General features: G+C 50.8%; 1 protein-coding gene and 1 long non-coding RNA gene across 2 annotated transcripts in view; both read right to left on the reverse strand.

The window, feature by feature from the left end:
- Window positions 1-21,244, reverse strand: part of SLC15A1 (solute carrier family 15 member 1) — a 64,324-nt gene extending 43,080 nt beyond the window's left edge. The window contains exon 1 of the mRNA XM_032277532.1: window positions 21,112-21,244. Coding sequence (XP_032133423.1) covers window positions 21,112-21,115 — 4 coding nt within the window. The 5' untranslated portion in view covers window positions 21,116-21,244. The remainder of the gene's footprint in view (window positions 1-21,111) is intronic.
- LOC116551387 lies at window positions 118-2,924 on the reverse strand. The gene is made up of 2 exons (XR_004268895.1): window positions 2,728-2,924; window positions 118-298 (listed from the first exon to the last, which is right to left on the reverse strand). It is a non-coding gene; the product is annotated as an uncharacterized LOC116551387 (long non-coding RNA).
- Window positions 21,245-22,916: the final 1,672 nt, after the last annotated feature.

Raw genomic sequence — 22,916 nt, forward strand, 5'->3', positions numbered from 1 at the left:
CAGAGCCTCTGACTTTTTAGGGTGGTCGGAGGGGCCATTCACCAAACAGCCCCAGCCTCCCTGGGACCCCAGCCCGAAACTCGTGTTTCTTATCGGAAGCAGGGCTTGGCATCTGTATTTTCCTTTAAGAAGCTCCCCGGGCAATTCTCATGTGCAGTCAAAATGCAGAAGCAGCAGCTCAGAGAATCAGGCCCAAACCATTTCCTCCTGAAACACTTCAAAGGCTGCCCGTGGGAAAGAATCCACACACTCTAGCATGTTCTTCACTGTCTCACAGGTGATGGTGGGGATTACATTCCTGCAATGTAAAATGCTTCTGAGTGCCTGACACACTGTGCACACTCAGCCGCCGCCTCCTGCCTGCCTGCTGGGCTAACCCCATGATTTAAGTCTTGCCACTGATATTCCCTTCCTGAATGATCTCTGATGTCCCTACGTCATCACACTGTAGTGATGGGCAGTTTAAATTTTTGCTTCCCTTCTGGACCAGGTTCTGTCAGTGGACGGATCGTGCACTATCCATCACACCAACATCCCCACTTCCACCGTCCTGCACAATACCTCCCGCTCATAGGGGCTTATGTCGGGGGGATGGGTGAGAAGAGCAGGAAGAACCAGCCTGAGAATACAAGGGAGCCGGTGCACGTGAAGTCCAGCGGACCCTCCCATCTGCTTCCCAGGAGTGCCTCATCCCCACCCCGTCAGCCTCTGCTCTTCTGTCTCCCGGAATTTTGACAAGAGCTGAGCTGTGCCCTTGTCTCTCACTCTGCTCCTGCACAAACACACTGCCCTGTGCTCATCCGTGTCTATCACACACTAGGCTGTTTCCCACAGGGCATCTATCCCATTCCCCCTTACCCGTCCCTATTTCCTTATGTTAGGGTTGTTTCTTCCAGGGCTCCCTGAACATGCTCCACCTCTATTAGGAATCTAGGAATTGGTGACCCCATAGCAGTGGGTCTCACAGTGGAGTGTGCCTCAGAGTCACCGGAGGGCTTGCGAGAACAGATAGCTGGGCTCCACTCCCAGAGTTGTTGATTCTGTAGGCCTGAGACGGACACTTGAGCTTGCATTTCTAACAAGCTCCCAGATGTGGGAGCTGCCACTGGTCAAGGCAGTGCGCTTTGGAAATCACTACACTAGAAAATTAATCTTTAGACTGTTCTTTTCCCAGTGTTTGTTCTTTGTAAAAAATGAGTTGACTATAAATGCATGCATTTATTCCTGGGTTCTCTTTTCTGTCTTACTGGTTTATGTGTCTGTTTTTATGCCAGTACCATGCTGATTTGGTTCCTAGAGCTTTGTAATATATTTTGACATCAGGTGGTACCTCCAGCCCTATTTGTTTTTTTGCTCAGGATGACTTTGGCTTTTTGAGGTCTTTTGTGGTTGTATATGAATTTTGGGATTTTTTTTTTCCTATTTCTATGAAGATTGTCATGGGATCTTTTCATTTGCAGTAATACAGATGAAACCGGAGGACATCAGGTTAAGTGAAATAAGCCACAGAAAGATAGGTATCACATGATTTCACTCATATATGGGAGCTAAAAAAGTTGATCTCATGGAGGTAGTGAGTAGAATGGTGGTTACAAGAGGACGGCAAGGGTAGGGGAAGAGGGGAGGATGAAGCAAGGTTTGTGGATGCAAAAACACAGTCCTGTAGAAGGCATAAGAGCTCGTGTTTGGTAGCACAAGAGGGTGACTATGATGAACAATTTATTGTATATTTCAGAATAGAGGCTGGGCGTGGTGGCTCACACCTGTAATCCCAGCACTTTGGGAGGCTGAGGTGGGCGGATCACTTGAGGTCAGGAGTTCAAGACCAGCCTGACCAACATGGTGAAAACACATCTGTACTAAAAATACAAAAATTTGCTGGGCGTGGTGGTGAGTGCCTGTAATTCCAGTTACTTGGGAGGCTGAGACAGAAGAATCACTAGAATCCAAGAGGCAGAGGCTGCAATGAGCCAAGATCACACCACTGCATTCCAGCCTAGGCCACGGAGTGAGACTCCATCAAAAAAACAAAAAACAAAAAGCAAACAAAATAGAAGATCTGGAATGTTCCCAACACAAAGAAATGATCAAGGTTTGAGGCGATGGATGTTCCACATATCCAGATTTGATCACTACACATTGTATGCCTCTATCAAAATATCACATGTATCCCATAAATATGTATAATTATTATGTATCCATAACAACTTTTAAATCCGTAAAGCCCTACGGCAACCCCCATGTGTTGCAAATTGTAGCAGAGTTGCCTATATGAAAAGCAGCTCAACTGGAAGTCAGTGCCGGCCACTGGGGCTGGCGTTAGAGAAGGCAGACTTCTCTGCACCTGAGGTTTGCATCTCTAACAAGAGTCAAGGTGACGTCAATGCCGCTGGTCCGGACGCTGCACTTGGAGGACCACATGCAGGCTGTGATGTCCTGCTGCCTGATGGCTCTATATAAGCGAGTTTTGTCACTTCCCTGGCTCCAAGCACCAGAAAGACCATGCCAGGCATCCAATACAGGAGCCTTACAGCACGCTGAAGCCTCCACCACAAGGCCCACCTCCATCTCCCACACCGTTTCCCTCTGGGGACCTTCCTTGCAGATTTACCGCCTTGTCTTTTCATTATGTGCAAGTTCAAAGCCCTATCCCACAACAAAGGAAGCCACAACCCTGGCAGAGGAACTCCCTTCCTGACCCCGAGCACAGGGCCCTCCAGGCCTCACCACCTCTTCCTGGGCAGGTGCCTTCCCTCCTGATCCCCTCAGCCTGTGCTGGGGTTATTTCCATTCCTGCAGCTCAGCGTGGCCCCAGTGACTCCTACCAGATGGTCTTGCACTTTTGCCCATTTAAGAGCATTTTAGGGCCGGGTGTGGTAACTCACACCTCCATCTGAGGTGGGCGGATCACTAGAGGCCAGAAGTTCAAGACCAGCCTGGCCAACGTGGTGAAACCCCGCCTCTACTAAAAATACAAAAATTACTGGGCGTGGTGGCGGCCGCCTGTAATCCCAGCTACTCGGGAGGCTGAGGCAGGAGAATCCCTTGAGCTTGGGAGGTGGAGGTTGCAGTGAGCTGAGATCCCACCACTGCACTCCAGCCTGGACAACAGAGTGAGACACTGTCTCAAAAGAAAAAAAAGAAAGAGCATTTTAGATGCTATTTTAGTCCTTGTCCTAAGGGGGCATTCACTGTCCTGGTTTCTCGGGACCCCACTCCTAACTTCCTGCCTGTTAGGAGTTCTGGACAGAGATTCCTCCACACAAATAACCCGGTTTCCTCCCAAGACAGAGCTGCCGTGGGATGGGGCTGCTTCCCGGGCAGTACGCCAAGAGTGAGGCCGCGTCCCACACTGACACCTGTGGGCTGCCTGGCGGCCGAGCCCATCTGCTCCGGGGTGGCCCAACAATCCAACAAGGCCGACCTCCACCCTGCAGGGTTGCTGGAAGAGTCCTGCGAACCCCACGGCGCTCAGGGCCTCCTTACGGGGAGACGGACCTCCCCCGAGTCCTCAGGCCCCTGCGCCGCTTCCCGCAGAGCGGAAACTGTTTGTGGAACGAGCTTCCCAAGACCCCGCTTATCCGTCACCGAGCCCCGCGCTCAGGTCAGCTCTGCCCTGTGGGCCGGTGGCCGCTCCAGGCCCGCTCCGGGGCTGACCCCCGGGGATCGCATCCAGGTCCCGGGCCCCAGCCTGTCTTCCATTGGGTTTGGGCCACAGGGGAGATGAGAGGGAAGAAAAAACGCTGGGGTACTTGTTTTTCTGGCTTCCTCCCTGCAAGGTCCCCTCAGACCGTCACCTCAAGTGACAGTCGCGGCTTCTCCGACGTCTCCCTTCCCACCTGACTCTCTCCTTCCAGGTTTCGGAGCGGTTCCTCCCCCTCATCTTGCAGGCGCAGGGGCGGCGGGCAGGCTGCTGCAGGCCCAGGGTCCACGCTGCCCTGTGTGGCCCGTCCCCGCGGCGTCTTTCTGTGCCCGAGCCCTCCCGTGCGGAGCGTGGCTCCCGTGTCCTGGGAGGGTCGTGGTGACGCACTGCACCTGCTGTGGACTTGGGCCGCCGTTCACACCGCGCAGGGAAAGCGCCAGCCTCCAGCGAATAGGAAGGGCTGGTCGGGCAAGTGTGCGTTTTGCAAGCTCGGCGCAAATCAGGCTGCGGGTGCAAAAGCGTCACTGCAGCACGGTGTGTGTGTGTGTGTGCGCGTGTGCGCGCAGTGTGTGTGTGTGTGCGGTGTGTGTGTGCGTGCAGTGTGTGTGTGTGCGCGCGCAGTGTGTGTGTGTGCGGTGTGTGTGTGAGAGCAGTGTGTGTGTGTGTGCACGGTGTGCGCGGTGTGTGTGTGTGTGTGTGCGCTCGGTGTGTGTGCGCGGTGTGCGTGTGTGTGTGCGCTCGGTGTGTGTGCGCGGTGTGCGCGATGTGTGCAGTGTGTGTGTGTGTGTGTGTGTGTTTGTTTTTGAGATGGAGTTTCACTCGTCTGGCTGGACTGCAATGGCGCGATGTCAGCTCACTGCAAACTCTGTCTCCCAGGTTCAAGCGATTCCCCTGCCTCAGCATCCCGAGTAGCTGGGATTACAGGCGCCCGGCGCTGCTCGTTCTTGAGGACATGGCAATACCACGTTATGCTTCGCCTGCTTAGACTTTGGGTAATATGGCCTTACCATTGCCTCCCAAAGCCAACGACAGGTGTGGAGCCACACAAAGGCCTGTCTTATCCCTGGCCCCCTTCAGGAAAGCAGGAGTGAGCACTGAAAACCCAAACCCAGCAGAGAGAGCTCCGGCTTCATGGCAACCCTTTCCTGTGTTCCCCGAAGCTTTATTTACAGGGAAAGACTTCATCTTTCCAGAGTTGTTCTTCTGTCTTTGCTAAATATTTTGTACCTGTTATTTGCTTCATAATAGCGGTAAAACTTTTGTCTACTTCACATGTACTACAGTTACAGAAAAGTGGCCATTCAGAAAGCTTAGGTCTTGACAATCATCGCACGGGGAACTAAATTATGGAAAAGGAAATCCCTTAAAGTGCAGATCTGAGACTTAGTACCCAGCCATCGCCGAGAAGGCATTTTGTTTTCTGAAAGTGTGTATTCCTAGAACTGCATTTATTATTACAGGGCAGAGGTTGCTAAACGCTTCTTTTACAGAATCAAGAGCTATCTACTGGGCGTAACACTGCAGTCAGCATTCCTTATCTTAATAGGCCTGTGTCAACAGGATTGCTATCTTAGAAAGCTCAAGTGCAGAACTGGTGTTTACATTGGGACTTAAGACTGAACTCAAGCATCAACTATCACAAGTTCTGTTTATTTTGGTGCATTCGTGTTTATGTTGGTTCCCTGCTAGAAAACCTCAGAGGCATATTCGAGTAGCCACGTGTTTCTATGTCACTCTGGAGTCCCTTGTGTGAACTACTGACTAGAGCCAAAACCAGCTTCGAATCTGGACTTCCTATCGGACTGGCTCCTTGGCACCGATACATTGTCAGCACTGAATAAATGCAGGCTCTTCTTGCTGTTCTAGACCCAGCAGTGGTTTTGCTTTTCTTTTGGCTAAAGATTTTAATGAAATAAGTGTATATTATACATTTATATGATTATTGACTTGGGCGCTGAGGGGAACAGGGAACACAGGAGAAAACAAGAGACTCCCCTCTCCCCCACTACTCAATGAACTCTCCCATTCATGTGAATATTTCCTACTATTTATATAAAGCATGCTCCATATTTTGAACCATTTTGGGATGGAAACTCTGACTTTGATGTTTTATTACCTAGAAATTAATAACTCTATCAGCAACTGACAGACTGCAGAGAACGCACTTCCAGGAGTTGGACTAAGGAAGTCAAAAGGAACAAGGCTTTTTGCTGAGGTCTAAGAGAGAAGCCCTCACTTTCAGGCGGAGAGATAACTGTTTTCTTTTGTGACCAAGAGTGAAAATGAGGGAATACTGTAAGCTTCAGCTCCTGTTTTGAGGATGTCTTTCTGAAATTGCAAGGTGTGGTGGTCAGAACAGTGGGCCCTTGGCGATGTCCCTACCATAACTGCTGGGATTCAGGGATATGTTCCCTCCTGTGGCCAAAGGGTTTTGCAGATATGATTGAATTAGGGGCCTTGGGATGAAGAGTTTAACTTGGATTATCCAGGGGGACCCAGTACAATCACAAGTGTCCTAAAAAGTCAGAAAAGGTGAAAGCAGGGGAGTGGCTACAATCGTTGCAGTGTGGGTCCCGAAGTCAGGGAATGCGGCGGCCTGGAGAAGCTGGAAAAGGCAAGGATACTAGTTCTCCCTGAGAGCCTTTTGATGCAGCCCTGCCAATACCTTGATTTTAGCCCAGTCAAATTCACTGTGGACTTCCGACCTCCAGAACTATGAGATGGCACTGTGTACGCCACTAAGCTTGTGAGGCTTTGCTATAGCGGGAATTAGAAACTAATACACATGGGTTTGCCCCAAACTCTGTATATACAGGTCTTTAGTCGCTCCTTACATATAACTAAGACTCACATTTCCTGTCACATTTTGTTTGTTGGTGAAATGCTCTTTATATTAATTTTTTCCTAAACTACATTTTTCTACTTGGAGCTTAGCCGTGCATACCTGGCACCTGCCTTTTAAATTGGATTTGGCAGAATCTAAGCTCTGGGGCTTGCTCTGGAAATGCTTTCATAAGCCAGGAGTAAAGGAGTCAAATTGACAAAGTTGGTCCCACAAGAGGACCCAGGAAGGTAACGGCCTTGCTAATGGCAAAAGCGGCTTTTCAGTTAGGGAGAGAACGTTCTCAATATTGCTCCTGCGTCTAGCCAGTGGAAGGATGTGGGCTTTTGGAATCAAGAGCTCGAACCTCAGTGTAGAGACATTCCTTCTGGCCCTGCAGCCTTGATCAAGGTGCTTAACCTCTGGGCTTCCATTTCTTCATCTACGATATAGTTTGCATGTATGTCCCCACCAAAATCTCATATTGAAATGTAATCCCCAGCGCTGGAGGTGGGGCCTGGTGGGAGGTGATGGCATCATGGGGGGGGGGCTTTAGCACCAGCTCTCTTGGTCCTTGCCACAGTAAGTGAGTTCTTGTGAGATCTGGTTATTTTATGAGATGGAGTGTCACTCTGTCACCCAGGCTAGAGCGGAGTGGTGTGATCTCAGCTCACTGCAAACTCCACCTCCTGGGTTCAAGCAATTCTCCTGTATCAGCCTCCCGAGTAGCTGGGATTACAGGCACGCAACACCATGCCTGGCTAATTTTCGTATTTTTAGTAGAAACAGGGTTTCACCCTGTTAACTAGGCTGGTCTCAAACTCCTGACCTCAAGTGAGCCACCTACCTCGGCCTCCCAAAGTGCTGGGATTACAGGCATGAGCCACGGCGCCTGGCCTTCGATCTGGTCATTTTAAAGTATGTAGCATCTTCCCCTCACTCTCTCTTGCTCCTGCTATTGCCATATGACATGCCCGCTCCCTCTTCACCTTCTGCCATATTTGAAGCTTCCAGATGCCTCCTCAGAAGCAGATGCTGCCATGCTTCCTGTACAGTCTGCAGAACTGTGAGCCAATTATATCTCTTTTCTTTATCAATTACCCAGGTGTTTCCTTGTAGCACTACAAGAATGCCCTAACACAGAAAAATGGTACTGAGGAATGGGGCATTGCCATAAAGATACCTGGGAATGTAGAAGGAGCTTTGGAATGGGTATAGGTCAGAAGAGTGTAGAGGGCTCAGGAGAAGACAGGAAGATGAGGGAAAGTTTGGAACTTCTTAGAAACAGGATAAATGGTTGTGACCAAAATGCAAATAGTGACATGACCATGAAGGTCAGGCTGAAGAGGTCTCAGATGGAAATGAAGAACTTACTGGGAACTAGATCAAAGGTCATTTTTGTTACATCTTAGCAAATAACTTGGCTGCATTGTGTCCATGGCCTAGGAATCTCTGGAAGTTTAAACTTGAAAGTGATGACCTATTGAGGGATTGTGTCAAGGAAAACTGAGTCCACAGGGGGTGTGGTTTCCAAGGCAGAAATTTCCCACAACATGCCCGGCAGGGCTTCACCCACGTCCCCATCCGGGAACTTAGAGTTCTTTGTCTAACTTTCCCACGCACGGGCTGGGTGGAAAGCCCAGGTGAGCTTCCTTTGTTTAGAAAGCCCACCGAAAGCTCCGAGGAAGGAGGCTTTGATTGCGGGCCAGGCAACCTATTCAATATTAGAGTTGAAGATCAATCTCTCCAAAGGAAGTTTGGAAAAGCTCTTCCCACTGGACGAGAATTTGAATGTGGCAGGAATAGCTCTGGGGTTAAAATTCCCCCTACTCCCTTACCTATAGGGACTACACTCTGGATCCCCTCCCACGGCAACGTGGAAGCTGTCTCTCCCTCTCTCCCTATAGGGATACCCCTCTCTGGGATCCCCTCCCACAACAGCGTGGGAGCTCTCCCTACTTCTCTGTTTGTCCGTCTGTCTGTCTGTCTGTTTCTCTCTCCCTCACTGCCTAATAAATCACTCTCTGCAAAATTCTTTGGGTCCAATATTTACTTGAATGAACTCACCATGCAGACAGGGCCCTCTCCCCATTCTTGGGTGAGAGAACCCAAGAACCTTGGGCACATCCCACTGGGGGAGGGAGCTGAGCCTTCCCCATGTCCTGCAACCCCAGTTACACTAGGATATCCGGTAGAAGAAATTTGTAAGCAGCAAAGCATTCAAGATGTGACCTGGCTGCTTCTAGCAACCTATGCTCATAGGTGGGGACAAATAAAATGACTGAAACCTGGGACTTACATTTAAAGAGAAGGCAGAGTGTAAATGTTGGAAAAATTTACAGCCTGGCTATGTGGCAGAGAAAGAAAATGCATTTTCAGTAGAGAAATTCAAGCAGGCTGTGGAGCAACCACTTGCCAGAGATATTTGCATAACAGGAAGAAGTCAAGTGCTGACACTCAAGACAATGGAGGAAAGGCCTCTAAGGCATTTCAGAGACCTAATTGGCATCTTCTTCCATCACAGAGCCTGGAGGACTAGAAGGGAAGAATGGTGTCATGGGCCATCCCAGGGCCCCACAGCCCCATGCAGCCTCAGGACACTGCTTCTTGCATCCCAGCCACTTAGGCTCCAGCCTTGGCTCAAAGAGCCCTAGATACAGCCCAGGCTGCTGCTTCAGATGGCTCAAGCCATCAGCCTTGGTGGCTTCCACGTGGTGTTAAGCCTGCAGGTGTCCACAGACTGCAAAAGTGAAGGAGGCTTGGGAGCCTCTCTGCATAGATTTCAGAGGATGTATGGAAAAGCCTGGATGTCCAGGCAGAAGCCCTGCTGCAGGGGTGGAGCACTCACAGAGAACCTCTGGCAGGGTAGTATGGAGCGGAAAGGTGGGGTTGGTGCCCCCACACAGTCCTCACTGAGTCATTGCTTAGTGGAGCTATAAGAAGAGGGCCACCATCCTCCAGACCCCAGAATGACAGATCCACCACCATCTTGCGCCCTCAGCATAGAAGAGCCACAGACACTCAACAACGTGTGAGAGCAGGCTCGAGCTGAACACTGCAAAGCCACAAGGGCAGAGCTGCCCAAGGCCCTGGGACCCCACTTCTTGCATCAGCATGCCCTGGATGTGGTACACAGAGTTATAGGAAACTATTTTGGGCTTTAAGATTTAATGACTGCCCTACTGGGTTTTGGACCTGGGTGGGGCCTGTAGCTCCTTGCTTGTGGCTGATTTCTCCCTTTTGGAATGGGAATGTTTACCCAATGCCTATACTCTCATTGTATCTTGGAAATAAGTAATTTGTCTAGAGGTAGAAAAGACTTGCCTTGCCTCGGATGAGAGTTTGGACTTGGACTTCTGAGTTAACACTGGAATGAGTTAAGACTTTGGGGGATTATTGGAAAGGCATGATTGTATTTTGAAATGTGAGAGGGACATGAGATTTGGGGAGGCCAGAGAGAATGATATAGTTTGAATGTGTGTCCCTGCCCAAATCTCATATTGAAATATAATGCTCAATGTTGGAGGTGGGGCCTGGGGAGGGGAGACTGGATCATGGGGGCAGTTTCTCATGAATGGTTTAGCACCCTCCCCCTTGGTACTGTCCTCACAATAGTGAGTTCTCATGAGATCTGGTTGTTTAAAAGTGTGTAGCACCTCCCCCCTCACTCGGTGCCCCTACTCCAGCCATGTGACACGCCCGCTCCCCCTTCACCTTCCATGACTGTAAGTTTCCTGAGGCCTCCCCAGAAGTGAGCAGATGCCAGCACATGCTTCCTGTACAGCCTGCAGAACCATAAGCCAATTAAACCCTCTTTCTTTATAAATCACCCAGTCTCAGGTATTTCTTTATACCACTGCAAGAACAAACTGACACAATCTACCACTTTCTCTGAAAGTTAGTTAGTAAGATGGAATCTACACGAATAAAATGAGTTTTTTTATTCACTGCATCTCAGGAAGACAACTTGGCAGAGTCTTTACTGAGTGTGAGTACATCTTTAGAAAGGAATGACTTAAGGCCGGGTGTGGTGGCTCACGCCTGTAATCCCAGCACTTTGGGAGGCCGAGGCTGGTGGATCACGAGGTCAAGAGATCGAGACCATCCTGGTCAACATAGTGAAACCCCGTCTCTACTAAAAATACAAAAATCAGCTGGGCATGGTGGCGTGCACCTGTAGTCCCAGCTACTCGGGAGGCTGAGGCAGGAGAATTGCTTGAACCCAGGAGGCAGAGGTTGCGGTGAGCTGAGAGCGTGCCATTGCACTCCAGCCTGGGTAACGAGAGCGAAACTCCACCTCAAAAAAAAAAAAAAAGAAAAAGAAAAAAAGAAAGGACTGACTTAAAATACAGACAAAAACTTACCATGGGGGAACCTGGTAGGGGTGGGGAGGTGGCCATCGAAGAAGAAAGACCCCCCTCCAGGGTCGTTTACATTGACCCAAAGAAGGAGGGCCTGTGGATGTCACGCTGGAAGTCAGGCCATGAGGATGAGGATGGTGTGGACCAGAGCAAAGTCCATCTTCTTGAATTCAAGCTGTCATGGCATCGCATTTGTATCTGTCGTGGCAAGCATTATACTGCCTTTTGAACTGCTTTTCAATTGCATGTTGCTATAGTATGCACCAGGCAGGAGTTGCTCCACAGCCATGCTAGTCAGCAGATGCGGAAGTGAGCCTGGGGCAGGGAGGCGCTTGCTAGGCATGACCCGTCCAGGGTCACCCGCTCAGCTCGTCACTCCACCTGGGCTGTCCACCATCCATACCACCTACCTGAGCTTCCTCCAGTAGAGAATCTTGCTCCCAAACCTTGCATGCTTTCTCCTTCCTGCAGGTGAAGCTGTACTCCCGGCCCAGCATTCAAGGCCCCCCAGGGTCTGACTGTGACTCCATCCTCCTCTGCCCCAGCTGTCCGTCCACATGCCTACTTTTCTCTCTCCCCTTGGGCCCTTTCAGAACTCCATGTCCACGTGGGCTCTCTCTGCCTCCTCGGCCTCCCACATCCTCTCTCCCATCTCATCAGGGCTCTTTAGACCCTTTACAGCTGCCCCAGCAGAACGAGCGGTGCTACTTTGGAAAAATGTCACACAGCCTCCTGTGGCATAGGATGTCTCTCTCACTTCTTAAGAAAATAAAGCATGTGCCACTTCAAAAGCAGCAGCAGACCCGCACCAGGCTTCACTGTGACTGCCCTGAGGACGGGGTGGGTGGCGGGAAAGAGGAAGGATGTGGGTGCCTGGCGTCACGCGCTTGGTTTGATGTTTTTTCCAAAATGGATAAGCTTTGACCGAGCAATGAAAAGCACTTTGCTATCCTTAAATGGGATCTTCTACCCTCAGAGTCAGTTTAGCTCTAGAAGAAATTCGGTGCCTGTAGCCTAAAGCCCTTGTTTCTGGAGCGGCTCTTGTTGAGGCTGTTTCTCGCCTGGCTTGCTGATTTTTTTTCTTCTTGGATCGGAATGGTTTGCCGCCTTTCCCACCCTTGGGGGCTCTGCTAGTCCACCTGGTATTCTCGTGTGCGTTAGAAAAGTATGGGCTTCTGGGCCAGAGGCAGCCCAGGGAGATCTGGCCTGAGAAGTGAACGAGGGCCACTAGTTCCAATCAGAAGAGCTGTCGCCAGTGGCTGCACTCCTGGTGACCGGAGCATGGGCTGCATTCCATACCAGGGGTCCTTCCGCTGGGACCGCGATGAGGGCATAGCCCGCACCCAGCTGCCCCTGTCCTCAACTGCTCTTCATAGAAATAGCCTCTTTTTCAGAGGCAGGCATGGTGGCTCACATGTGTAATCCCAGCATTTTGGGAGGCCGAGGCAGATGGATCACTTGAGTCCAGGAGCTTGAGGCCAGCCTGGCCAACATGGTGAAATCCTGTCTCTACTAAATACACAAAAATTAGCTCTACTTCTGTAATGCAAGCACTTTGGGAGGCTGAGGCGGGTGGAAAACTTGAGGCTAGGAGCCTGACACCAGCCTAGTCAACACGGTGAAATTCTGTCTCTACTAAATATACAAAATTTAGCTACACGCCTCTAATCCCAGCCAATCAGGAGACTGAGGCCCAAGAATTGCTTGAACCCAGAAGGTGGAGGTTGCAGTGAGCTGGGATCCTACCACTGCACTCCAGCCTGTGGGACAGAGGGAGACTCCATCTCAAAAATAAAATTATCATTTCCACAGCTACCTTCTTCCCCACTAGGAAGCTGCAGTTCCTCTAATCCAGCAACAAATAGAAACATAAACACAGAAGACGCTGATGTGCTTTTTTCAGAATGCCGCTTTCATCAGACTCCTGCTTCTCTCTCCTGCACCACTGCTAAAAGCAAATCACGCATCAGACTCCAAGAACGAAGAAATCATACTAAACCCTAACAGCAGGAAACTAGCTTAGAACCATCTAAGGAAACTGGCGCCGAAGGGAGAATGTGGGTTTATCAGGTGACTGGGCGTGAGGCCATGCGGGGAGCAGCCTACCCCACAGCCCTTGCACACAGGCCACCAAGCCAAGGCTTGACTGCAGCTGACCTGAGTCCCAGCAGACGCCTGGCAGTCCTCCCAGAACACAAGAGGATAAGAAGGTGGTGAGGGGCTCCTCAAGGGTTCTGCTGAGGCGGGGGGCTTTCTGCCCAGCACCCTCGGAGGACAGACATGGAACCCAAAACCATGAAGGGAAGCAGATACCAGCCTCCGGGACAGCGTCGGCTCCACACACCCAACAGGCAACAGAAGTGGTGGCCCTGACAATACTGTAAATTGTCAGAGGAGAAAATGACACTAAAGACATGTGAGTGTCGCTAAATTAAAAGGAAACAAGCCTGGGCAATGTGGCAAGACCCTGCCTCTCCAAAAAATCCAAAAATGAGCCAAGCGTGGTGGCACGTGCCCCTAGTCCCAGCTACTTGGGAGGCTCAGGCAGGAGGGTTGCCTGAGCCAGGGAGGTCAAGGCTGCAGTGAGCTGTGATTGGGCCACTGCACTCCAGCCGAAGTGACAGAGTGAGACTCTGCCTCACAAAACAACCAACCGACCAACCAAAAAACCCACCCAAGCTCCTGGTCTTTTGGAGGGTTGTTCTTCAAGGCAACGAGGTTCAAGACCCTAACTTATACACATACTTTTTTTTAAGTGATAAATTATAATTAGAAAAAAATGCTTTACAATCATGGTTAAGTGTGAAGTTAGGGTGTAAAACAGAATGCAAGTTTTCTGTCCACACGGTAGATTAAAAGTCATGGCAAAACCGCAGCTCCTTTTGTACCAATCGAATATTTGGGTTGCACATGCCTCTTTCCTGTCATGAGAATATCTGTAGGAAAGTTCTAGAAGCAGAACGCTGTTAAAATAGGTGTATTTTAAATGTCATTAGATTTTATCTAAGAACTTTCCATAAAAATGTCAGGTGACTTTCTTTTATAACTTTCAAATCAGCATGCATCGCAGGAACAGCTACATTTTTCAAAAAAAACCAAAAAAGTGAAACTCAGCATAAAGGTTGCCTGGAAACCTTATCTGTAGATCCATAGTCGGCATCAGCAGAATGGGAACGCTGCTTTTAGAACTGGAGGTAAATTGCCTGTGTGTCTCCTACATCACTCTGAGTCTGTTTTCTTTTTCTCTCTTTTTTATTTTTTGAAATGGAACCTTGCTCTGTTACCAGGCTGGAGTGCAGTGGTATGATCTCGGCTCACTGCAACCTCCGCCTCCTGGGTTCAAGCGATGCTCCTGCCTCAGCCTTCTAAGTAGCTGGGACTACAAGTGTGCCCCACCATGCCCAGCTAATTTTTGTATTTTTAGTAGAGATGGGGTTTCATCAGGTTGGCCAGGATGGTCTCCATCTCCTGACCTCATGATCCACCTGCCTCAGCCTCCCAAAGTGCTGGGATTCCAGGCGTGAGCCACCGCGCCCAGCCTAGGGCCTGCTTTCTGCATACCAACTCTCTTCCTAAGTGGACTGTTTACAGTTGATCAGAGCTATGACCAGAAAACTCATCTGTCTTGCGGCGGGAAGACACTGGTCACCAAATGTAGCATCTGAGCTGAGGATGCCGGCCGTGATGGAGTTATCTCTACGCTACAAACGTTTTCTACCTAAAGTCATCTCTCAGCCACAGACGTACTTCAGAGAGGACGCTTTCTGTTTCCATGTCGGGTGTTGAATAGTTTCCTGCCCATCCCCCTGTGAATTCACATGCTTCCCACAATCTCAGAAGGTTACCTCATTTGGAAATAGAGCTGTTGCAGATGAAATTAGTGAAGACCAGGTCATCCTGGGACAGGGTGGTCCCTCAACCAACATGGGTAGTGTGCTTCTAAGAGGAGGACAAGCAACATGGAGACAGATGGGCTGGCAGAGACAGCAGGCACATGTCCACAAGCCAAGAGATGCCAAGGACCACCGGCCACTCCAGGAGCAAGAGGAAGGTCCTGAACGGTCTCCCATAGAGCCTTTGGAGTGGGTGTGGCCCTGCGGAACCCTTGATTCTGCGCTCCCAGCCTGCAGGACTGAGAAAGTAGACTTTTCTGTTGCTTCATATTCCCCAGTTTGTGGTGCTTTTGCTATGGCCACCACAGGAACAAATATACCACGTGAGCTTAGGTGTTTTGAGTTTTGGTTTTTTTAACTTGTAATATTTAATATTTTAACTTTGATTTTAGGGGTACATGTGCAGGTCTGCTATATAGATAACTCGTGACTCAGGGTTTTGATGTACAGATTATTTTGCCACCCAGGTACTAAGCCTAGTACCCAACAGTTGTTTTTTTTCCCAACCTCTCTCTCCTCCTATCCTCTACCCTCAAGTAGCCCCATTGTGTGTGGTTCCCCCCTTGGTGTCTTTGTGTTCTCATTATTTTGCTGCCACTTATAAGTGAGAATATGCAGCGTTTGGTTTGCTGTTCCTGTTAATTGGCTGCAGATAATGGCCTACAGCTCTATCCATGTTCCTGCTAAGGACATGATCTTGTTCTTTTTTATGGCTGCATAGTATTCCACGGTGTATATGTACCACATTTTCTTTAGTCTTTCATTGACAGGCATCTAGGTGGATTGTATGTCTTTGTTGTTGTGAATAGTGCTGCAATGAACATATGCGTGCAGGTGTCTTTCTGGGAGAGTGATTTCTATTCCTTTGGGTGTATACCCAGTAATGGGACTGCTGGGTCAAATGGTAGTTCTTGGAGGCACCGCCACAATGCTTTCCACAACAGTTGGACCAATTTACACTACCACCAGCAGTGTATAAGCGTTCTCTTTTCTCTGCAAGGTGTTTTGATTTAATGGAAAAAAAGGTTTATTTCCTCAAGAATATCTCAAATGTATAAATGTCTGCCATGTCCTAATAGAGCTTAGAATAAAATCTTGTCACTGGAGGCAGATTGTAGAAGTTTTAACTGCCCAGTTTGAGAACTTTTAATGAAGCTTTTTATGTAAATACATTGTGTGAATTTTCCAGTTGTCAATCTGATCTCTGAACCAAAATTTCCTCTGAACATGTACCTGTTGTTACATATCCTCACATGGTACCTGCAGGACTCTAAACCCTCTCTCCAATGAGAGACTCCGTTCCGTAGCCCAGCGAGGGGCTTTGAGCAGTTTCCAGTCTAGGAACCGGGAGAGGAACTGGATCTTCCTCCTCCTCAAGCCCCTGTGAAAGACCCTGTCCCTCTGCCCTGCAGCTGTGGCACTTCCCATATGAGGTATTCTCATAGCTGCACTCATCCTAAACCCCAAAAACCAGAGGGGCCAAGAGCAGAGGGGCCCCGCCTGGCTGACAAAGCCCTCTTGAAATGACATCCATGAGATGACCCAAGGGTCCACTGTCCTCCACAATAGGCCTCCAGCTTCTGAAACCAAAGGACAAAGGTATAAAAAAGTGATTCCTTGGTTCTCTGTGCTGTAACCCCAGGATGATGAGTCACAGTGCTCGCTCCACTGAGAACACTGCTTTCTCTTTCACTGTCCTCATGGAAGAACGTGGAAAGCTTCCTCAGGCCTGACCCTTGTATTTATTTCCTTATCAGCTCACCCGGGGCACCTACCCACTTTTCTCTTCTGCAAGGCATAGAATCGAGATGTGACTGTGTCTGGGACTGCCGCCCCTGCCATGGGAACACAACTGGCTGGGGAGTCTCAGCTCCACGGTTCCACACCAGGCCCCCAGTCATTAGCAGCTCCGCTGTGGGGAAGAGAGTAGCTGCGCCGTTTTCTAGGGAGGAGATTCCTGGTGGCTTAACTAGACCATTGAGTAAGCGCTGTTTGTTCTTCATGGAATGGTTCAGTAACTCAAAGGGCAGTACAAAAAATTATTAATCAAAAAAACCCAGCCAGGTGCAGTGGCTCACGCCTGTAATCCCAGCACTTTGGGAAGCCAAGGTGGGTAGATCATGAGGTCAGGAGTTTGAGACTAGCCTGAACAACATGGTGAAACCCTGTCTTTACTAAAAATACAAAAATAATTAGCTGGGCATGGTAGCACATGCCTGTAGTCCCAGCTACTCGGGAGGCTGAGGCAGGAGAATCGCTTGAACCCAGGAGGCAGAGGTTGCAGTGAGCCGAGATCGCGCCACTGTACTCCAGCCTGGGCAACAGAGCAAGACTCCGTCTCAAAAAACAAATGAACAAACAAAAAAACCCAAGTGAACAAAAAATGGAATAATTCTACTCAAGACATTTTGTAAGAGAGGTGAAGGTCCATGCAAACATTTAGCATCCATTCAAACGGGGCAGATCCACAGCAGGCAAACCCTTCAGCGGAGACAAACACTCCTAGGTGCTGCTTTCACTGGTCTCATAGTACCTCATTTTCCTCAACTCTAACTCGGAGTAGAAGTGTTGTTTATGGGGTTTCTGTTCCTGCCCCCTGAGGACTTGACTTTCTCCAAGGCGAGGTTATTTCGTCCTCACATGGTAGGTAAATTCCTGCAGAGCTGAGGACTTGGAGCATCTGGTGAGCCCAGCAGAGCCGCATTCATGATGGCTCCTATTCATTTCTACCCCTCCCTACTTCTTTCTGTTTGGTTGTTGTCCTTTCAGATACAGTCCCTCTGTTGCCCAAGCTGGAGCAATCTTAGCTCACTGCAACCTCCACCTCCTGGGCTCAAGCCATCCACTGGCCTCAGCCTCTAGAGTAGCTGGGACTAGAGGTGCGCGCCACCAGGCCTAGCAAATTTTTTGTATTTTTTTTTTTTTTTTGTAGAGACAGGGTTTTGCCATGTTGTCCAGACTGCTCTCAAACTCCTGAGCTCAAATGACCCGCTTGTCTCAGCCTCCCGAAATGCTGAGATTACAGGTGTGAGCCGCAGCGCCCAGCCCTCCCTACGCTGACAGCACCGGCCGGCTAATTCTCAAGTTCTACCTGCTAATTTACCCAACGCTTCGTCATCATGGACATGTACCCACACAGACAAACCGTGGGCCAGACTGCATAGATCTTCCCACAGCCCAATTTTTAGGGCACAGTAGCAACATTTGCACATGGGCAGGGGTCAAGAAAAAGAAAATGGGGTTCCTGAGAGCCAGGGTTCTCCAAGCGAGGGCCTGGGGCCCGCAGCATCACCCCACCTGGGAACGTGGCCCTGTGCTTAGGCTCTGCCCCGCACCTACTGCTCCAGAGACTCCAGGAGAGGGGTCTGGCAAGCCCCGCTGCTGGAACAGGCCCTCACTCCTATGAGCCTGAGGCACACTCAAGTTTGAAAACTGCTGACTCAGAGCAATCTTAGCCAGAAAGAACCCAATGTTAGAAGTTCTCTCCTTGCTGCCGGCTAGGAGGTAGGTTCTCCCAAAGGTCCTATGCCAAAGGCCTTCTGCAGTGTGGGGCCACCAGCTGCCCTGGTACTTCATCATTGTTCTCCGGTTGACTCAAGAGCTGACAGGAGGGGGAGGGAGTAGGAGGCACTCTCCAGGTGTGAGGGACCTTCACCGCTTACCCATCATTTTAAGCCCAGGCAGCTGACTTGGAAAAACTCATCAGAATCACAAACAAGGCCAGCCAGGAGGCTGAGACCTGGTGGGGCAGGAGGAGAATAAAGCCTCCTTCATTAAGTGAGTGAATATCTCCCATCAACCTGGAGGTCTTGGCAGATAGAGGTGGAAGCTTGCTGCATACAACCTGAAGACTTGCACCTAATTTTCAGAGTCCATTTAGCATAGGGTCTTGCTAAGCTTCGATGAGGGAGTGAGGTGGGGTGGGAGGAAAGAGACCAATTAGTCGAAATCTTCCGCAAAAGCATCCCCAGCCCTATGACCCCACGGAGGCTTCAGAGGCTGCTTTTTCTTACTGAGCCTTCTTCCCAGCATCTAAGAAGTTTTCTGCTATTTGGAGACTTAATTCAACTGACAGCCCTTGGGAAAATGGCATCTCTCACCCCAGGCTCTAAGAAGCACAAAGATCACTTAAAGCAAGGGTCCCCAAACTGTGGCTCACGGGCTGAATCTGGCCCACCCCCTGTTTCTGTGTGGCTCACAAGCTACGAATGGTTCTTATATTTTTAAGGGATTGAGAAAAGTTTTTGAAGATTATGTTGTGGCACGTGAAAATTACTTAAAATTCAAACGTCCAAGTATATGAAGTTTTATTGAAACTGGCCTGCCCACTTATTTGTCTATTGTCTACAGCTGCTTTAGAACTACAGCATTAAGAAGTTGCCATGGAGACCACCTGGTCCCCCCCAGGATCCAAAGCATTTCCTCCCTGGCGCTTCCCAGAAGAGATTGTCGACCACTGGACCACTGCTTTAAACAAAGGAGGTGCCGTTGATGAGCCCAACAAGACGCTGAGCAAGGTTTGGCTGGCTGTGGTCACATCCTGAGCTACTTGTATTTACCCTGTCAGCTGTTGTGGATTCTCCTTGCTTCTGTTGCTAAGTCTAATAAATGCCTTGATGGTACAGTTCTGAGTCTCATCCGATCCCTCTCCCTCACTTTCCTATTCATTCAGAACTTCTGCTCCTGGATTCTCAAAGGGTGAAAAAGCATCTACTGGGAAAATTTGTTCCAATTCCAGTGGGACGAAGTCAGACGCAGGAGGCACCAGATTCTCTAAGGACCATGCCCTCCTCGTCTCCTGCCTCGTTCACCAACTGCTTCAAGTGTCCCCTCGGTGACTAGGGATCAGAAACAATGCTGGCATGACCTAAGCACCAAAGATCTGTTCTTGAAAAGTTACTACTTTCTTTCCCCTTAACAACCATTAAACATTTTTTTCATTTGCTAACTAACCCTCGATATTGAAAAGTTGGGGCTTCAGTAAAAATCAAATCAGTGTTTGCATATAAACTTTTTTGCTGCTATTCACATGCTTTGTCAATCTCAGTTGCAAATAAACGGAGAGGACCAGTGGCAGACTAGAACGCGTCCCTTCATTTGGAGGCTTCAAAAGCTAACTGTATTCCTTCACCAACAACCAGGCAGCTGCCTTCAACAGCGATCCGGATTGGATCTGCTAAAGTGCTAAACACGGGTCATGAATTCCAACTCAACAAGGATGCTACTCAGGTATCTGGTATTTGACGATCGACAGAAATAGTTCAGAGCACCTCCCAGCAAAGTTACATGGAGTGACAGGTGGGACTGGTTTGAGGCGGGACCCAGAACTGCAGCCCAGGAATCTGCCTGGCGAGCTGAGCTCTGCCACAGCCTGGCAGAGGGAAGTTGTAGGTCTTTCTGGAGCAGGCACAGCTGGCCACAATTATAAGTCCAAAATGTGAACCACTCATTGCTTCTCCTTACGAACCACACACGGTGTGCCCGGCAGGCGTCCTGAGAGCCAGGGGGCGGGTGCACCCGGGGGCTGGGCAGGACACATATCACCCCACCGGGACCACTGAGGCAGCCACAGACCGGCATTCCTGTCTACAGGCTCAGATCCCTTCACCCACGTGGCCGCATCTTCTGCAAAGTGCTGGCCTGGGGCATCCATGGCACAACTTTGGGGAGCTGAGTGGGCTTCTCATCTTTAAGAAAGCAGCAGGCCGGGCTGCTCTCGCGCAGCTCTCCGGGTCTGCGTTCATTCTCGAGTCTGCCTCAGTTCCAGGGTGGTTAATTCGGAAGCGGGGCAGGAGTCAAGGTGCCTCCTAGCTGCTCTAGCCTCATCAAGAGCCAGCTCCTCATCTTCTATAAGGCACAGAAAGTGCCTGAAATTAAGCCGGGGCACAGTGCAGAGGGTTAAGAGGGGGCCTTAAAGAGAGGGCCCCAACTCCTCTCGGGTCAGGGCTCCCCGCGGAACTCCAGGGTCCCTTCGCCAGCCAGAGGCAAGAGAAGTGCTGAGGCAGCCGCGAGGCGCCCAGTTCGACGGCGTTTCTGCGGGTCCTACTGTCGCCCGCGGGGTCCCGCTCCCAGCGCACGCCCGGCCCGCAGGGTGGGAACACTAGGACCGCAGTGCCCAACGGGCGGGCGGGTCAGGATAGCAACCTCGGCGGAGTGGGCGCCTCTGGGCCCGCCGGCCTCCGCGCGGTGACCACCCGGGAGAGGACCTCGGGCGCCCCGCAACCTCCCGGACCCCGTAGGCCTCCAGGTCGTCCTGCTTCCCACCGCCGTGTCCCCTTCTCGCGCCCCCGTGCCCACGCCGCTCTGAGCGCCAGGTGACGGCGGGGACCCGAGTCCCAAGTCCGGCCGGCCCCCCGCGGCGCCCCCCCCGCACCCCCCGCCCGCCGAGCGTACCCATGGCTGCGGCTCCGAGGGCTCCTTCGACCGGCAGGCGGGACGCGCTCCTGGCAGGTGCGGCTCCTTAGACCTGGCGTCCAGGCCCGGCCCCGCCGCCCCGGGTGCAGCCCCAGCTCTGCGAGGCGGGGCCCCAGGCTCCACCCGGGGGGCGGTACCGCGGGGAGCAGAGGTCGTTGCTCCCGAGTCCCCGCGCGTGGACCCCGGCCCCGGCTCCGGTGCGGGCGGGAATTCCCCGACGGGAGCGCGGCAGGCCCGGGGAGGGCGGGTCTCAACTCGGATTCCCAGGCCCCACCCCCAGGCCAGCCGACTCAGGAGGTCGGGGCTGGGGCCCCAGAATGTGCATTTCTCACACGTCTAACCACACTTTGGAAACTACTGCGGGAGGAACGCACGTTTCTGGGTGGGGAGGCAAAACACGGCGGGACAGGGGTCACCTGTGAGTGTGTGTGTGTGTGTGTGTGTGTGTGCGCGCGTGTGTGTGAATGAGGATTGAGCGTGAGTGCGCGTGAGAATGTGTGTGTTTGTGATGTGTGTGTGAGAATGTGTGTGTGGCTTTATTTTGAGATTCAGCCTTTGAAAGCATTTGTGGGGAATTCTACATTTTCTTTCTTTAAGAATCACCAGGCCAGGCGCGGTGGCTCACACCTGTAATCTGCACTTTGGGAGGCCGAGGCCGGCGGATCACGAGGTCAGGAGATGGAGACCATCCTGGCCAACAGGATGACACTCTGTCTCTACTAAAAATACAAAATTAGCTGGGTATGGTAGCGCATGCCTGTAATCCCAGCTACTTGGGAGTCTGAGGCAGGAGAATTGCTTGAACATGGAAGGCGGAAGTTGTGGTGAGACGACATGGTGCCACTGCACTCCAGCCTGGAGACAGAGTAAGAAGTAACACTCCGTCTCAAAAAAATAAAAAGGGGGTGGGGAGGGGGAATGAAGGTGAATTTCCACAGCCTTTTTGTTTTAATCATGCTGAAATACAACATAAAACAGTCTGAAGTGCACAGTTCGGTGGCATTAAGTACATTCTCCTTGTACCACCATCGCCACCATCCAGCTCCAGAACTTCATCTTCCCAAATGGAAACCGTGGACGCATTACAGGGTCCTCCCCGTCCACCCTGGCCCCAGGCCCTGACACCCACCATTCTCCTTTCCGTCTCCACGAATCTACCAAGTCCAGCGTCTCAGGGAAGAAATGGACAGTGTTTGCCCTTTTGTGTCTGGCTTCTTTCACTTGGGTGATGCCCTCCAGGCTCATCCACAGTATGAAGCGCATCAGCGTTCCCTCCTTCTGAAGTTGAGGAACATTCTGCTGTGTGTATACAGCACACTTTGTCCGTCCACTCACCTGACTCTATTATCGCTTGAGTCTTAGCACTCCCCCAGCCAGTTTTTCTGGAAGATGGAGGTGCTTGGGGAGAAACAGAGACTGCTATTCCACACAGGCGGCTGGACCTGCCGTTCCTGTGCTTTCTTCATTGCAGCTGAAGAGTAAGAAACTCTTCAAATAGTTGCTTCATCGAGACACACAGGCTAGCGGTTGATGTTACCTCCAGAAATGGGGGCTGCAAGTCACGGGACCTCATTACATCGAAAAACGCAGCCTCGGTTGAAGGAGAGGAAAGCTTGCTCTGGCGGGTTTGGAAGTGCGCCCACCATTGCAAACCTGCCAGATATGCCGGGAGTAGAAAGGTGGGCTTGTGGTGGCTCCTTTAGGTCACAGCCTTCTCCGCAAGGTGGTGTTTCTGTTGCTGAGCTCATGAACCCTGGAGTCCCGGACTCCTGGAAACACACTCT

Source organism: Sapajus apella, unplaced genomic scaffold (genome assembly GCF_009761245.1).
Source record: "Sapajus apella isolate SASKATOON/1434 unplaced genomic scaffold, GSC_monkey_1.0 scaffold9, whole genome shotgun sequence".
Classification (NCBI taxonomy): Eukaryota; Metazoa; Chordata; class Mammalia; order Primates; family Cebidae; genus Sapajus; species Sapajus apella.